This window comes from Anser cygnoides, chromosome Z, assembly GCF_040182565.1.
Source record: "Anser cygnoides isolate HZ-2024a breed goose chromosome Z, Taihu_goose_T2T_genome, whole genome shotgun sequence".
NCBI classification, from domain to species: domain Eukaryota; kingdom Metazoa; phylum Chordata; class Aves; order Anseriformes; family Anatidae; genus Anser; species Anser cygnoides.
This window is the reverse complement of record NC_089912.1, coordinates 8,615,372-8,633,766: the sequence shown is the minus strand read 5'-3', so window position 1 is coordinate 8,633,766 and position 18,395 is coordinate 8,615,372. Positions and strand designations below refer to the sequence as shown.

Genomic DNA, 18,395 nt, shown 5'->3' with positions numbered 1-18,395 from the left:
ATGTACCAGAACACCGTAAGCTCTTTATCCTGTTAGTCACTTTTATGGGTCAATTTCTCAGTGACCCTTTGATTTGCAGTAAACATAGACTTTCTATTAAATCTGGATATTTTTATTTATTTATTTATTTGTTAAGCAGAAGGTTGTAATACATAAGGACTTTGGAGATATTTTTTTTTCAAATGAGAATTTGGTGAATGGATTTCCTTACTTTCATTCTTTCTTAATGCCATCTTTTCAAGTTGCTTTTGAATGTAACTGAACTGTGTATTCAAGTCAACTCAATCATACAATCACAATTCTACATTCTACATTGCATTTGTGAGATAAAACCAGTGTTTGAATTTCTCCTATAAAAACTTACAGGGTTAAATACTGTTTTTATTAAGTACTGTAATATAGCATTTTTTACCTTTAGTTCAGTTTATCATAATTTCAAAAAGTTTTAAGAAAAACCTTTATATTAAATGAGATACACATTATAAATATTTCATATTGGCCTCATAATTTGAAGCCAAGGCTCCAGCCAAGATAGGGCACCAAGCAGATTAAAGTAATAAATAATAACAAAAGCTATTTGGGATTCAGGTAAATACTTTCCTAAGAAATATTTACCTTCTGAGACCCAGATATCTTGTTATCTCTCTTTGTTACAGTAAATTTTTCTCACCTGGTGGACTCCCATGCCCTGCTGCAGCTGTGGCAATAGCAAAAGCAGAAGCAGGAGAAACGGCACAGTGACTGTTGTCAGCAGTTTGTACTGTAAAGGGAACAGACAGAGAAAGGTTGACAGCTACTACAAGCTTTTGATTTTTCCAGGTTAGGTGACAGTAATATTTGAATTCTTCACTAATGTTTATATGTTGTGAACATTTTCTATTGTCACTGTCACAGGATTTTACATGAAAGGAAATAAAAATATCACAATGATATTTGTGATTTGAATTTTATTTCCAGGTTGTTATAATTGACGTCACTATGGAAAAAAATTAAGACATTGCCAGGGATGAGGAATAAGAGAAACAATGGTACAGAGGATCAACTGTAACAAAAAATGATGTTAAAAGACTAAGCATCTTAACCAATCCTGATGAGATTTACAAATTTTCGAGATCACTGCTTAAGATAAGTACAGTTCTGCAAAATTTCTCAAGATTTCTATATAAGGAGTTCTGTGAATGTTGATTCTGATCAATACTTGGATAATATAGTACTGTTCCTCCCAATTTCCAGCTCCAAAATCTTGCCATCCCACTGTAACCATACCCAATAACAAAAGATTACTGTTGGTTTAATATCGAAGTGTCTCAGTAACTTAACAGTTGAGAAGAATCTGTTCTGTTTTTGTTTTTATAATCCCAGGCATCAAACAACTGCCTTGAAATCTGGCTTGTGTGAGATGACAGCATTTTAAGTATTCATGGACATAGCTCACAGCTCTGTTAATGATTTTGAATAGCCATGTGAGAGCTATTTGAGGAGCTCCAGCTCTCACTCTTCCTCTTCAACTGAGCAGTTTATTCAAATTTTGGAATGAATAATGCGATACCATCTGTAAATTTTCAGTTTCATGCCAGGAAACAGACATAGTCATTCCCCATTGACAATAATGGGTATTGTGTATTTCATGATTACATATGGTGTCCAAAATATGTCCCCTTAGTAGCTGAAAAAATCTGTAAAGGTCTTGTGAATTTTTTGAGAACAAGACTGATTCAGTATTAGTACATCCTGTTCAATCTATTAAAGAACATTTCATCATACACGGAAGTCCAATGTGCTTCCAAGTCTCTTGTTCTAACTGTACTGACTGCCATAATTCACATTTTAATGCTTTTATTTTTATACCTGAGAAATAAGGAAAATACAAATAAAACACATTATTCAAAGATTATTCTTTTCTAGTATTCTGCAAAGATTACAGCTACAGTATTTACACTCTTTAAAATTACACAGAGCAGTTTAGTTTCATACCTCCTGATTGACGATAGCGGAGATGACGTGGTGTTGAAGGGGATCTACATGGGGAAAGTTCTGTAGTATCCACTGCTGAGGTGCTTTCAGGAATAGTCCTGTCCACTGACACAGACTCTAGAACTGCTGCTTTAAAAGAAATTGGATGTTAACACTGGGATGATCACTCATATTTTACAACTCATGGTCATTGGGAAAAAAGATATGTGGCTTTAAAGTACGCTTTTTTAAATCACAGAGCATAGTCAGATTATTTTGTTTTTGATATGAAAATAGTGCTGCTCTGCAGAGAACACAGAGTACACAGGTGATTCAGGGCTCTCAGTTTATGAACACCAAAAGATAGAAAGTCTGCAAATAAGCAACTTTGAACAATCTGAACTGTACTGCAATGACACAAAAGGATTTGTGTGTCAAAAGAGGCTTCACTGAAAAAAAAAAAAAAGGAAAAAAAAAGTCATTAGTTAATAGCACTTTATACCAGTGTTTAAACACCAAACCTTATACACATAAATATTATTTAACACAAAATTGTTCACGTTTAATCTGTTTTTTATAGTTGTTATATAATAGTACATTTAAATGGTACTGTTTTTGGAACTTGCTATGCATCATCTGCATTAAGAAGATTCAGCAATAATTATCCTCTGGAAGGAAAGTTTTGTACCTATGACATAGTCAAACAAAAGCTCATAAATAAAGAATTTGGTGAAAAACAGCAAGTTCTCAGTTTTAAAAATAGTTTGGCTATGACTGCAATTCAAGTCAGCAGAATATCCAGTGGAATGCAAATGTAATAAGGATATGTGAAGTCATAAGTTTCATATGAGCTCATGAAAAAGAACCTTTGTTGGATAACTATCTATAATCAGAAAACTGCCTAATAAAAGGGCCAAACAACACTGTAGAGCTGATTAGTCTATGGAGGCATTCTTCTGTCAGAAGCATAATGAAAGGAATGATCATAACTACAGAATAGCAAAAAGAATACCTCCTAAACGAGGGAAAACCAAGTATTTTCAAAAAGCTGACAAAATATATTCTACATTTGATACAAATGACAACTGTGCCTGTAGTACTATAAAGTAAGTGCTATAAATATAGAAAAATATAAATAAACTTTGGAAGTGGGTGAAGGAGGTGAAAATTCCAGAATGTAAATGGGCCACATTCAACAAGAACAACCTCCACCATAACAATAAGTCCTGGGAAACTGAATTTGTACATTATATTGGATTTAGCATAAGCCACCTCTGTTTTTCTGGAAATCTGGCAGTACCAGAGCAAGAGTATTAACCATAATGAGATGGTGTCTCCTGATTAAATAGAATTGGTCTCCTTACCCAGAAAATTTCTGAAACCAAGAACCATGTCTGAATGATGTGGAATGTGTAGATTGTCATTCTGTAGTTCTGATACCCATTTCCATTCTCCTTGTGAGATTTCTTTTTAAACTTACTCCTCTTCCTGAATATGCTACAAGCAGCCTTGTGACAAAAGGACTTTCCCTTGGAGAACAGAGCTAGCTAGTTGTAAATTCCCCCCAAATGTGTGGAAACTGTTCAGTAGGAGATCCCCAAAGGAATTAGAGACTGCCGTTTAGCAATTAGATGAGATTCTTGCCATTTCCAAATGTCCCTCATACCGCCCAGATGACACTCCCAGCTTTGACAGACTGGAATGCAATATGTTAACACCTCTGCGATAATGCCTGGTGCTAACAGTAGACCAGAATAATCTATTCTTTAGTAGGTGTACACTTAAAGTGTAACAAAAAATGTTACATCTAAGACTGCAGTTACCTATGTAAAATTCATCTTAATGCATGGCCTGTATTTTGAAACATGCTATCACATTGATTTGAATGTGGTTACCCTAGCGTACCAGAAGAATTTACCCAACCCTACATAGTAAATAATATATTTTATTTTGTATGTTAGAGTCTGTTATGCAATTCATTTAAAAACATCCAGCATACAGAAAAATCATGTTTAAATATAACAGCCAATCAGCATTTTATGAAAACATAAAGAATTGGCAAGCATACGCTCCTAGAACACTAACGTGGCTAACTTGCCTGATGAAAAGATTATGTGTTAAATAATACATTATACCCTGTAAAAATAATGCATCAGTAGGAAGGAGACATAATGCTTCAATCATATTTTTCTTAGTTTACTTTTCATAATTTTTTTTCTTCTTTTCTCTTTGGTTTCATCAATTTCCAACGTTAAAGTGATTGTAAATAAAATCAAGGCATATTCAACTCAGACTTGCTCAGGTTGTAGCTCAGGCTCCGGAGGACAATTTCTAAACATGAGTTTTAGGAAGAAAACAGTATTTTTGTATTTCCTCATTTTCTGCTTAACATAACAACAGTACAAAAAATTAGTATAGACTTTTATTCCAATTGAGAAGACCACCTCTCCATTCCCAAACAGCGACGAGAAATAACTACTCACCCATGCAACCTACGAGATTACAGCTACTTTCTTGCTTCGAGCAACTTAAATGACTCTATGATTCTATGTGCAATGCTCCCATTCCAGACGTCCACAGTGAGGTTTATATCAACTAGCTTTATCCCCATGAAAGTAATACCTATTCTAAGGTGTCTCACAGAGGCCATGGTCAAAAAGAGGCATTTGCACAGGAGCAATTAATCTTTTTTAGATGTCTACCTTCTGGATTGATAACAATCAGGTGGCATGAATCTCAACAATGCACCAAATGCTCACATACATTATTTGTATGTATTATAATATGTATTATTTGATTAGTGATGAAATCCTTCTGAAAAACTAGCTCTGCTATGTAAACATGTTAAAAGTTGCCAGGTTTTTACATTCCTGTTTCTTTTTCTCTTAATATTTTACTTCATGGGACAGCTCCAAAATCTTTAACCCTCAGGAAATCCAACTGGAATCAAGCATTTCTGTCTGTCTTTTTTCTTAACGCTCTTCTGAAGGGAAAACAGACAATATCATTCTGCCATACTGCTATTCCTACTAAAAAGAAGTGGAAATGCAGCGGAAATGCATCACAGCCTCTACTAGAAAAGAAATAGAGTATTTTATTATCACAGGCTACTCTGATCATGAAACAAAAAGAAATAAGAAACAACTGCTCCACAGTAATCTGACATAAGTTAAGCTTTTATTAGAGACAACCCTATTTAGCAGAAGTAACATTCAGTATTCTGTAGATATAGAATACCTCTTCGAATGCTTCTCCTCAGCTTGTTACAGAGGTCAATGCGAGGATTCTCCAAGCTGTCCTCTATGGAGCCAGGGCTTTGCTCAGGAGAGGAGGGCCCTTTGCTAAGGTCCAGAGGTACCTTGCTACCTGTTGGCGGAGGGGAGGTGGCCGGGCTATAGGTCGAGGTAGGACTGCTTGCCACAGATGAAGTAGTGAGATCAAGGGCACCGATTCTCGAATTCAGTGGTGAAGTCAATGACAATTTTCGAGTTCTGACAGGTGAGGAAGTTCTGGAAAGTGACAATGGAGGAGGAGAAGAAAACTTGCGACAGAGATGTGGTGACTTCCCATCAGCTAGGTACTCTCCTCTATTATTTTGATTGGTAGCAAAAAATAACTCCAAAGACCTTAGAATAAGAAACAAAAAAGCAACATCATAATAACAAATGCAAAATGGATTTAGGTGAAAACACTTGTAAACGAATTTGTGCATGCAAAGTCTGTATGACACTTAGTCCTCAAAGCCTGGGCCGAAAGTTGAGGTGTATTTATCTAAAAACTTGCATCCTATTTACAAACAATGAACTTTTTTCTAGCTTATTTACATAACAAAAAATCATGTTTGAAAATAAACAACGCCCTAGTAACTCTGTAAGAAATTTATCATAGAAGAAAAACAAAAAACAGAGCTCACCTGACTGGAATGGAAGTGAAAGGCCGTCTGTATATGTCTGAAAGTTTTTCCAGTACAACAGTTGCAGTAGTAAATATGCGGTAAGTATGTAGGAAAGTATTCAGGAAATCAATACTTAGAAATCGCAAGTCTGTTAGCCTCTCCAAAAGCCGTTCAACACTTGCATAACGGATTTGAGGTACTTTGCAGGAATTCAGAGTTTTGCTGAAGCAGATATCAATGTCATCTCTATGAAGACGAGCATCGGACCTACACAAATATTAAATTAGAACATTTCACCAAAGAGGAAGAGTTATTATGGTACAGCAGTGATATCACTTCAGTTACTCCTGTCAACACAGAACCAGGAAATATATACCTGTATTTTATCAACACAATAAAACTCTTCATTTGTGGGAAAGCCTGCTTCCATTCAGTTATATTTTATGTCATAATTGAAGCCATTTTGATTCATTTTTGGCAAATAATTAATTTACATTTCAAAATCTAAGAAACCATTAATGAAGCCTAAATTTCTGAAGTGGAACAGGAGACAGAATTGTTACCATTTGTCTCTTTTAAGCTGTTGTGACATGTAGACCTACTGCAATGAGAGGTTTTCTGTAACATAACTGTGAACTGCTTGCAGTCTTTTCTGCCGGGATCTCACTTTATAAAATAAACTAGTGGACCCCAGCAAAAGGTGGCAAAGCTAACTCCTTATTTAAGCTTAAATCTTGCTTACAATGTAACACCTGCACTCAGACTCCAATAATTACTTAAGGGAAAAAAAAAAAAAGAGCAAACAGGAACAGAATGAAACGTCTCAGACTTCAAATAAGAACACCCCCCCCCCCCCCCCCCCCCCCCCCCGTGCAGTGGGTTTGTTTCTGTGAAAAAAAAAAAAAATTAGACTGCTTGGACATTACAACAAGAATTAATCATATACATAGTCCTACTCATGATGTTTTTTTCTAAATGGGGTTTTCCTTCATTTTATCTAGCTGATGCTTTAGTCTACAGAAAAACAGGTTGGATGCTAAGTATAGCATATTTCTATACTGTTTTGTGTTTTCAGGAGCAAAGGTAAGTTTTTCTTACATCATCAAAGTATTCTGAACACTTCTCCATTGCATTACATAAAATACAATTCTTCTTTCTTAAGTTGGATCCTCAGAAAAGTGGATTTTTTTTTAATTTCATCTAAATATATTCATCCAAAGACATTATTTACTATCATACTTTAAAGGCCAATGAACGCTAAAAATCAAACCAATGATTAAAATCTCATAAAGGGAAGAACAAATCTGTGTATGTTGTTAAGATTCTGTATGTTTTTTTAGAATTAAGATTTTTTTTCTTGACTTTTTTCTTTTATTTCTTATATTTCTTATATTTTATAAGATTTATTTATTTATTTATATTTTTATATTTCTTATATTTTATTTCTTATATTTCTACTATTTGAAAAATAGATATTAATGTTAACATTCAGTAGGTAACAGAAGTGTTTAAAGACTGGAGAATTCCTGGAATTAAAATGAAGACAATAAAATGTCTTCTTTCCAGTGATTAAAGGTATGTGCTCTAGCACTGTATTCAGATGGGTACATTCTATTCCTTAACATTTATATTTGATATTGGTAGGTAAAACTGATGTAAATACAAAACTGTAGAAAACCCCAAAGGTAAAATTATGTTAGAAAGTTGGAATCTGAAATATTGCTTATGAACAAAAATGACTCTTCTGGAAAAAACAAACAATTGAAAGAATGCAAGAGTGAAGGAAGCAAGTGTATGAATAATGATTGTTACTTTGATGTGATCAGTTCAAATGGCAAGAGATTTTTTTTTCTCAGATATAAGAAAAGGAAAAGAAAAAATTTGGCTAGTAAAGTAGAATACTTTCGAAAAGGATACTTGTCTGCACTCAACCTAAATTGTGCAGAAATTTTAAAATATATTTAATAAGATTATGAGTTGTAGACAGGAGACAAAAATCTAATAGAGAATTGAATTACTCATCTGAAGCATAACTGAATGCAATTTCACAAAGAAGAGAAAAATCTGAGCTGTGATCCTATACTGTCCAACACTGTGAATTGAGACTTTAGCATTTGGAGTTATTCCTGCCCCTTCAAGAAACAGATTGAAAAGATACATGTTGGATATAGAATTAATTCCATTCAACAAAAATGGGAAAAAGAAAGAGAGAAAGAAAGACAGAGGGAGAAAGAAAGAGAGAGACAAAGAGAGAGAGAAAGAGAGAAAGTGAGAAAGAGAGAGAGAGAGAGAAAGCAAGAAAGCGAGAAAGCGAGAGAGAAAGCGAGAAAGTGAGAGACAAAGCGAGAAAGCGAGAAAGAAAGGAAAAGAAGGAAGGGAGGGAGGGAGGGAGGGAGGGAAAGAAAGAAAAAGAAAGGAAGAAAGGAAGAAAGGAAGAAAGGAAGAAAGGAAGAAAGGAAGAAAGAAAGAAGAAGAAAGAAAGGAAGAAAGAAAAAGAAAGGAAGGAAGAAAGGAAGAAAGGAAGGAAGGAAGGAAGGAAGGAAGGAAGAAAGAAAAAGAAAGAAAGAAAGAAAGAAAGAAAGAAAGAAAGAAAGAAAGAAAGAAAGAAAGAAAGAAAGAAAGAAAGAAAGAAAGAAAGAAAGAAAGAAAAGAGAGAAAGAGAGAAAGAGAGAGAGAGAGAAAAAGAGAGAGAGAGAAAGCGAGAAAGCGAGAAAGAAAGGAAAGAAAGGAGGAAAGGAAGGAAGGAAGGAGGGAAGGAGGGAAGGAAAGAAAGAAAGAGAAAAAGAGAAAAAGAAAAAGAAAAAGAAAGAAGGGAGGGAGGGAGGGAGGGAAAGAAAGAAAGAAAGAAAGAAAGAGAGAAAGAGAGAAAGAGAGAAAGAAAAAAAGAAAGAAGAAAAAGAAAGAAAAAGAAAGAAAGAAAGAAAGAAAGAAAGAAAGAAAGAGAAAGAGAAAGAAAGAAAGAAAGAGAAAGAAAGAAAAAGAAAGAAAAAGAAAGAAAGAAAGAAAAAAGAAAGAAAGAAAGAAAGAAAGAAAGAGAAAGAGAAAGAAAGAAAGAAAGAAAGAAAGAAGCCAAACCAAAATAAAAAGCTTCATTTTGCAAAAACACATTTTCTTTTGATAAAACTTCTATTAAAAATCAAAAGGGCTATTTTGTTTACTGGGAAAAGAATGCTGCACTTACTTTATCATATGTGGCACTGTGACTTTAGAATTTTCTTCAAATACTATGGTCATTAAACCATTGCACCGTATGTTATCAATGCACTGTGAAAATAAATATTGAAAACTGTTAGCATCAAAACACACTTTAAGAGGACTTACTTCCACACTGTTAGGATCACTGTAAGCCTACAACATAGCTTTCATAGGGCCTGAACTGACTGGTAAAAAGTATTTTCATAAAAGAAAAGCAGTGATGGAGGAATTACAGTGGACATGATTCTCTAGTCTTTTTCCTTTGACTTGCACAACTGCAAGTCCATGCATCTTTACCAGCACACTCACAGAAGTCAGCTCAGAATCTCTTTCACACATGATTAGGTATTTTGAGTTGGAAATTAAATAGCCATAAAGTTCCTTTGAAACTGAACAAAATTAAATACCTCCAGCATCTCTTGAAAAATCAGTACTGGAAATAAGTTAGAATACTTTATACATAAAGAGAGATACAAATAGTTTCTAAAAACACACTTCTATTGTAAAAAAAAATAATAATAATAAAAAATCAAACAGTGCTATTATTCTTAAATACAGATATGAAGCTGCTGTCAGAGGAGTCCGTTGCAAAATCTTGTATAAGGGTTTTGGGCTAGGTATTAGGATCTGGAAGAACACTGCTGGGGTATGTCCACAGAACGCACTGCTTTGAAATTATAGGCTCTCCTGTGTCAAATAGAAGTTCAGAAGTTAGGGGTGCTTAATCTGTTAGTCAGTCCTCAAAGCAGCTCAGTGCTGGTGGTGCGTAAGTACAGCTCAAAGCCATTTGAGCAGCACTTTCTGCTGGTTTGTACTTTGATGTAGTTAACACCACAGTCTTTGATCTTGGCAGTGATCAGACAGTCCAATGGCAGATGAGGCTTTTATGGTCTGTAACAAATATACATAATACTACAGGACTATACTATATTACACAGATACTATCTTTCTAGCTAAGTTATTAGTGCAACAGGGATCTAGGGTCAAATCAACAAAAAAAATGTGCACTTTTCATAAGAAGCCTATGGTTTGAATGAAAGGAATATAAATTCAAGCAAGCTCACTAAGAACATACCATCAAATAAGACTTAGATGCCATATACATATGTAATTTAATAAGATATGCAGATCTCTGGAAACCAAGACACATTCTGTGGATGAACTGCAACTACATGTATACACTTTCATTTGCAAACATTGTTGGGAGAACACACCTTAATCAAAAAAATGCTTTGTATATGCCCGTTTTTGTTAGTGTAGTTCCTACGTTCTCCTTGAGGGCTGTCACCAAGACAAATAGAAAAAAGTGCTTCTGGGCAGCTGATTCAGTAATTTTTTATGACATGGTTTCTGCTGGTAATGGGCTCAGTCAGAAACATGATATTGTTTTCAAGAGGCCCGTGGTCTCAATTGTTTAGTGGTTCAGTAGTACCAGTTCCCCCTTCAAAATGCCTGTGGTGTTTGCACAGGGTCTTGAGTCCTTACTACTTTTTTCTTTTAAGGTGATGCTTATCCCTTCAGCATCTCTTGCTTCCCTTCTTTTGTAAGGCTGGAGGTCAAGCTCTTTCACTCTCACAATGCTAACTGGTCTCAGCTTTCTTAGGCTTTTACTTACAAGATTCTCTTAATAGTTGACCCCAATCCTCTCCAGAATTCCTGTCCTCAATAGCTGGAAGAGACTTTCCTCAAAGATGGAACAAGAGAAGAAAAGTTTCTTATGGTTATTCCCTGGCTATCGGACTAACCCCTTCACTCTTTGCTCTCTCAGCTGTATGCAGCTAGTTATATTTACCTCTACCTTATTATGCCAGTTCCAAGCTTTGCAGGCATGTAGCTGTCAAGTCGGTTGTGGAGCTTTTCACTTCCCATAGACACACATATTTCACTGATGACTCAAATGAAAAGACAAGATTTTGGGGAAAACAGGTAACACTAAAGTATTGTCATATATTTTACAGTCAATCAGCCCTCAAGAAATCATCAGCTCACTCTTGGATTAGTTCTCAGAAACACAGAATAAAATAAGATCTCGTAACAAACAACATAAAGAATGTAGTAAGCTACCTGACTTATATCACTTGTCCATGCAGCTTTCTCCTGACGTGAAGGGGCTAAGAGGACAACAGTAAAAGAAGGAGCATCCGTAGGTTCAACTACAAGCTTGAAATCAAGGTGTCCAAACACCTGTCCAGAACTTTTTGCTTTACAGTGAGAAGAGTTTAAAAAAGTCAAAATGTTAGATTTCAAACCACAGAACAAAGAAATCATGTTTCCACTTACAGTGGAAGTTACTTTAAAGCATTTCTCTGACAAAGAGCAAATCCAACTGGTGATCCAAGACAGTGATTTTGTTTTTCCACATACACCAAATAAAAAATAAGCTACAAACATGCAATAGTGAAAGTTGCTGTAAGTTACATTTTAAAATGCCAAATAAGGCTAGAGTCCTAACACTTCTTTGTTGATACAAATATGCTGAAATTAACAAAACTACTTTCACAATTCAAGTGCAATTCCTGCCTAAAACTCCAGCATGGAAGCCAAACTGAGTAACAGTAAAATCAGCTTGGGAACGTGTTTTGTTATTTCATTTGAAGAAGGTTGTAGTCAAGAGCTGTATGGAGTCCAAGACAGAAACTTTCCACTAATTCTGCCAACTCACTTAGCTCCCATGTATTTAAGAAACTCAATTATCTGTTTCATCTTTCAAGACATTTTTCTTTCTTTCCAAGATCCTCGGGGTGAACTTGTATACAAAAGTCAGCAAATAATTTGTCACATTCCTTCAGCCAATGTACATGAAAATCTTATGTGGGATGTCAACAGCAGGAACAAACAAAGCAAAACAAACCCTTAGCATGTCCATTATGAAAACATCTATTCTACACAATCAGTTAACTGATTTATTTCTCTGGTTTCATGAACAGGGAGAACTTATCAATTTGTTTTTATGAAAAATAAACAAAGGGTAACAATTTTAAGAAAATTCTTAGAACTGTAATTACAACAAACATCTGAATGTAACTTACAGTCATCATCAGTTGCATCTGTCTCCTCAACCAGTGTGCACTCTATTAAAGACAGAACACCTCCTGTCTGTGAAAACAAATCACGTTTTTCATAAATGTAGACATTTGATCCTATTTGCCATTACAGATATTTTTAAACATTGATATACCTTATCGTATGTTTTTACATTACTCAGAGCTCTTATGAAGGTGTATCAGTTTCTAGATGCACATTTTTCCTCAAGAACCAAAACCACCTAGATTAAACATAATATTTTTCTTAAGCAAACAAATCAATACTACAATTAAACGTGCAAAATTTCTTTCCTTTTTACTACAATATATAACTTATCTCACATAAAGGCTTGTTCACAAGATTCAAAAAGGTTAGAATTTCATCATCTTTTTCTGAATTTATATCAAATTAATACTTTCAGTTCAGTTACACTTAATTTACTTTGCAAAATACATTAATTACTTAAAGAGTACAAAGTGAGAAAGCATACAAAAAGTAATGAAAGTGACTCTCTAAGCAGTCTTAATAATATCTCAGAAATAATATCTTTGTCAACTTGAAATTCTGTTCAACATAAACCACTCTGTAAACTACTTATTCTTCTTTATTCACAAGCCAACCCAAGAAGGCCTGATTCTCAACTAATATAACTAGAATGTTCTTAGAAGAACATTTGGTTTGAGAAAATACGCTGTTTGGGAAAACAGAACTGACTTTTAAAATTAATTTTATTAAGAGCTCTGGAAATTATTCCTTGATAAATCCATGGGGTTGTACTGGTTGATATGTACTGAAAACTGACTCGCAGTCAGTGATAGCTTATACAGAGGTACACACTATGCCCTGTTTCTAGCTCCCAGCTTATTAGGATTACATAGTTCTGGAAAAAAAAAAAAAGAAAAAAAAAGTGTAATATTTTGTTATTAAGAACTTTGGCTGAATTCTATTATTTGCAGGAAGAAGACAGAGCAATCAATTACTTTACATCGTCTCACTTCTTTTCATGATAACACAAAATCTCAGGTTAAAGCCATAAAATATTGAAATTTCACTGAAGCTGTGTTTTCATTTCATAAGCTGAGTCATAATGTAGAATCTGTACCTTGAGCAGATGCAGTTTTCCTCCTGAACTTCTTGTACAAATTAAAAAATGCTTTGTAAATAAGAAGCACTGCCTTTCTCCTTCTTTTTTCAAAGATAATGATCCCAGACGAACTTTACTAAGTTTTCCCCTCTCAACTGAAGGGACTTGAATAAGGGAACCTAATAATAATCAAAATGAAAAACATACTGTAACAATAATAATATTTAGTAGGCAGTGTGTGTAGTGTTAATCCATCAAACACTATGACATTAAATCACGCAACTTTTCATTTTATTAAGTACTAATACACATCAATATCTGTTTTAAACACAAGTCATTCATATTTTTTATACCAGCTCACTTTGTTTTTTAGGGTAAGTTCAGGATAACAGTTTTGCACTTTTTTATGGAGAGAAAAAAGTTTGCCTTTACAACATGCTTAGAATCAAGCAAGCACAGTCTAGACCTATACTTATGTACATGCCTGGACCAGATCTTGGACAAATTTTTATGCATCTTTAAGATATTAATAGTACATTGTTCAGAAAAAAAAGCTGAACAACAACTCCACTATTGGCAGCTGCTGGCCTTGCAAAAGGTATGTTACTTTCAAGCTAAAGAGACAGAGAATGAAAAGAGAATGTTTTGAAGGAAAACAGTTTTCTGTGTGTTCCTCTGTGCAAAAGAGATGGTAATGAAGCAGGTTTCTTCTTATCTTCGTACCTTACGTTGTGTAAATTTCGGTGCTACACAGCTCATCTAAAACTTCAGAACTAAACTGAATCTCATTATGTAGGTCTGAATTTGTGCTGTGCAGAATTCAAGACTGGGGAAAACTAGACTTCTATACAGTTTCATGCCTCAAAAACACTATCTGAGCAACATTTGCGTATTGATATCACCATGTGTTATTACTTCTGGTTTTGAATGTGGAATCAATTTTGATAGCAAAGTGCAATTTGAAGTTCGCATACATGATCTTAAACTTATGCAGAAATGATGACAACCCTCTGAAAAAGCTACTGTTTCTCTACATCACATTTTTCTGCATTTAGTTCCCCATATGTATCTAATTAGTGTTAAGTTATTAATATATTTGAAACATATCATCTGGCATAGCAAAATATATACTGGTAAACTTATAACATTATAGTAGATTTTGACAGCCATTTCACTTTTAAATTAAATGAGTACACCATGATTTGTGTCACTGCAACAAAACAGTGAAGATTTACGCCAGAAATTTGCAAAGGTATTCAACAGTTTTGAGGTTCACCTGAATTCTAACCAAAAAAACCCACAAACTTACTATTTGTTGTACAATTCTCTTGGACAAAAAAGTATATTTATCTCTACTGTAAAAGATAGCAAGGAGATCAGTCCCATGTGTTGGAGCTGTGACTTCTCTGTGACATTGGTTGACCCCAGCTCCTAGTGCAAGGCCAGTAGTATGTACAAAACAATTCACAAGCAACTTCGCATCCCAAAATTCTTAGTGTAATTTTCTCCTGAAATCCCCCCTATACATTTTGGCAACAACATTGTACTTGTTCTTTTCTTCCTATGCTGCTCCTTAGAAAAATGTTGTAAATATAATACACATACACATATACCCTTGGAACTTGATTTGTTGTTGTTGTTGTTGTTTATTTTTATTTTTATTTAGAATGCTTTTAGGAATACCATATTCTGTTCTGCTAAAATGGGATGAAGGTTAAATGGTGTACCTGTATGGACGTGAAATACTACTGTTTAAGGTAAATCAAAAGAAACTGCAGTTTTTAAATGCAGCAGAGAGAGATTACATTATCTCTCCTTGATACTGAACTTAACTTTCACAGAGAGAAAGAGATTTCTGTATGGCTCACATCTAACAAGGACCATGTGCATTCCTGTGAAGCTCCTGTGATTAATGAAAACGATTTGCCTGACATGGCTTCTATTACAGATTTCCTCTTAAGGAAAAAAAAAAAAAAAAAAGTCATGATTGGCCAGTGTACAGCTGCAATAACTGAGTGAAGATAATTTTGGAATGTTCATTAATAGTATACGATTTGGACAATTGGTGTAATCTGAGGAATTTTTATCCAGCTACAGACCTAAGCACATTTAGTACTCACACTTCAATACTGCCAGAATAGTTGTAATAGCCCATGTTCAATCCAACAAGTACAAAGGGTTGTATTTAAAAATAAAAAAGGGGAAAAAAAAGAAACTACATTGTATCGAGTGGTTTACAAATTCAGTTTGGCTTTCTCCACTTGGGATGCTTTTTTATTTCACCATGAGGGTGGTCAAACAGTGGAACAGGTTGCTCACTCAAAGAGGCTGTGGAGTCCCCATTCTTGGAAACAATCAAAACTCAACTGGATATAGTACTGAGCAACCTGCTCCAGTTGATGCTGCTTTAAGCAGGTGGGATTGGACTGGACTATTTCCAGAAATCCCTTCCAACCTCACCTATTGCATGACTTTTTAATTGTGATATATTTGTCAGGAGGGGTAAATTCAGTGCAGCTGAGGAAAGGAAGATCAGACAGTATTTGGTGGCCTCTGAAGGACCACCAGATGACAGCTTTCCAGGTGTCAGACAATGTTGTGTTACAGATTCAGGCTGCTGTTTTAACTTTAGACTCTTAAAGATGATATTCCTTAATGGTGTACCTTGACTTACAGAGTGCCTGACAATAAAGTCTGTATCTAAATATGAGAGAAAGAAAAGGAGACCCCAAGAAACCTGAAGGGGATTCCGAAATATACATTGCAAAGCAATGCCAGAGAGAATTCCTATGGTCTCAACATTCTTCACAGAATCAAACTCTTAGAAAAATAAAGTATGTAACATAGATACAATATGGCAAAGCTGAAATGGACCTTCATAGGAAAAGCCTGAATAAAGGCAAGGATACTTTCTGTGCCAGAAAGATATTTCCTGTACCAGTCTATACTCGTGAAGAGAAAGAATACAAGCCTAATTGAAATGAGAGGAGATTGACATTACTCTCAAAGTTACCCTACAGTCAGATGTGAAAGGCAAATGGGCTTGGTATTACTTCATTAGCTCAAAACAGATTTCTTCATTTACATAGTATCACATGCATTAGGTATTTTAAAAGATAAACTTTGATACAGCCATTCTTAAAATAACACCCAAAGATGCAGCGCAGCAGCCGGGCTGCCATGCTGCATCGCCTGTTTGGTCCTGCACACAGATGTCCGGCTGCCGCTGGTTTGCTCCTAGGCAGCATTTTGGACTTGCACTTGCAGAGCTTGAAGCTCCATGGATGAACCCTGGCTTTGAGCACATCAGTGGCACACACCCCCATGGGGGAGATCTGGCCAGCCACAGCTCCCTGCCAGCCACATGGAGGCAAAGAGTAAGGCCTTGGGTGCCCCAGGCACTTCGTACCCCCAGGCATGCAGCCTCCTGGTCCCACCAGCCCTTCAGCCACTCAAGGCCCCATGCTGCTGTCCCCTGGGGCCCCAGAAACCCGCAGCAGCTGTTGAAGCAGCGGGTGGTGCTAGCTGGAAGAGCCATGGGTCTGGCACGCTGGGGACAACTGTGCAAACCCCGTCCAGCTCGGCAGCAACTGGCCACCGTGTGTGTAGAGACACCCCCAGCCTTGTGTTAACACAGAGCAATCCCAATGGTGTCACATAAGGGAAGGGTGTGTTTTTCCTGCTTAAACATCTTATATGTATTTATTATCAATAGATCCCTTCCACTGTAGAGGCAACATAGGGCAACAAAAATGGTGAAGGGTCTAGAGGGGAAGACACATGAGGAGCTGCTAAGTCACCTGGTTTGTTCAGCCCAGAGCAGAGCAGGCCGAGGGGAGGCCTCATGGCGGCCTGCAGCTCCCTCACGAGGGGAGCGGAGGGGCAGGCGCTGAGCTCTGCTCCCTGGGGACAGCGACAGGACCCGAGGAAACGGCATGGAGCTGGGACAGGGGAGGGTCAGGCTGGGTGTTTGGGAAAGGTTCTGCACCCAGAGGGTGGTCAGCCACTGGGACAGGCTTCCCAGGGCAGTGGTCACAGCACTGAGCCTGCAGGAGTTCAAGAAGCATTTGGACAACGCTCTCAGATAGATGATCTTATTTTTAGGTAGAACTGTGTGGAGGCAGGGGTTGGACTTGATGATCCTTGTGGGTCCCTTCCAAGTCAGGATATTCTATGATTCAATAACATATAGGCTTACCATAGAATCACAGAATTATTGAATGGCTCAGGTTGGAAGGGACCTTAAAGATCATCTTGTTCCAAGCCCTCCTGCCATAGGCAGGGATGCCACCCACTAGATCAGGTTGGCCAAGGCCCCTTCCAGCCCGGCCTTGAACACCTCCAGGGATGGGGCATCCTCAACTTCTCTTGGCTACCTGTTCCAGTGCCTCACTACCCTTACAGCGAAGAATTTCCTCCTAATGCCTAATCTAAATCTATCCTCTTTTAGTTTAAGACCATTCCCTCTTGTCTTGTCATTACCCGAGTAAAGAGTCCTTCTCCATCCTTTTTAATAAGATCTGTTTAAGTACTGAAAGGCTGCAATGAGGTCTGCCAGAGCCGTCTCTTCTCCAAGCTGAACATGCCCAGCTCTCGCAGACTTTCTCCGCAAGAGAGGTGCTCCAGCCCTCTGCTCATCTTTGTAGCCCTCCTCTGGACTCGTTCTAACAGACCCACATCTTTCTTGAGCTGGGGGCCCCAAACCTGAATGCAGTATTCCAGGTGGGGCCTCACAAGGGCAGAGTGGAAGGGCACAATCACCTCCCTCGACCTACTGGTCATACCTGTTTTGATGCAGCCCAGGATGCCGTTGGCTTTCTGGGCTGCAAGCACACACTGCTGGCTCACATCCAGTTATACACTGTCCTTGTCTGTATCCCCGAAATGAATCTGAAATTGGTTTACTTAAGCCATGAGTTTGACCTGGGTCACACAGTACACTCTAACAGTAACCTTTACAGACTGATTCCCACAGAAAAATTAATATTTTTTTTACTGAAGAAATACTAGGTACACAGAATAAAAAGTTATTCAGTTTAAGTAAATTGCATGGTACAAGTCAGCCAAGGCAAATCACAACCCTATAATTTTCTGGAAGTGGACGCACTGTAACAGATTTATATTTTTCTCGAAGCTACGTTCATAACCCTTTAAATACCTCCATTATAATAAATATGTAAATTTAAGGAACGATCCAGTAAGTTACAAGTGGACATTGTACAAACTATCTTGGTAGTTATTATA

The 18,395-nt window shown here is 36.6% G+C and overlaps 1 protein-coding gene across 4 annotated transcripts in view; it reads right to left on the bottom strand.

Annotated features, from left to right (window-relative positions):
- RASGRF2 (Ras protein specific guanine nucleotide releasing factor 2) overlaps positions 1-18,395 on the bottom strand; it is a 139,807-nt gene that overhangs the window by 55,374 nt on the left and 66,038 nt on the right. For 3 of the 4 annotated variants that reach the window (XR_010827478.1, XM_048054348.2, XM_048054347.2), the window contains exons 10-17: positions 13,170-13,330; positions 12,073-12,139; positions 11,108-11,244; positions 9,030-9,112; positions 5,867-6,115; positions 5,191-5,579; positions 1,975-2,103; positions 671-760 (exon numbers count right to left, since the gene is read on the bottom strand). Coding sequence is in view for 3 of the 4 variants with exons in the window: in XM_048054348.2 (XP_047910305.1) it covers positions 671-760; positions 1,975-2,103; positions 5,191-5,579; positions 5,867-6,115; positions 9,030-9,112; positions 11,108-11,244; positions 12,073-12,139; positions 13,170-13,330 (1,305 nt within the window). In the remaining variant the exon portion in view is untranslated. The remainder of the gene's footprint in view (positions 1-670; positions 761-1,974; positions 2,104-5,190; positions 5,580-5,866; positions 6,116-9,029; positions 9,113-11,107; positions 11,245-12,072; positions 12,140-13,169; positions 13,331-18,395) is intronic. The other variant, XM_048054350.2, reaches the window with a different exon arrangement.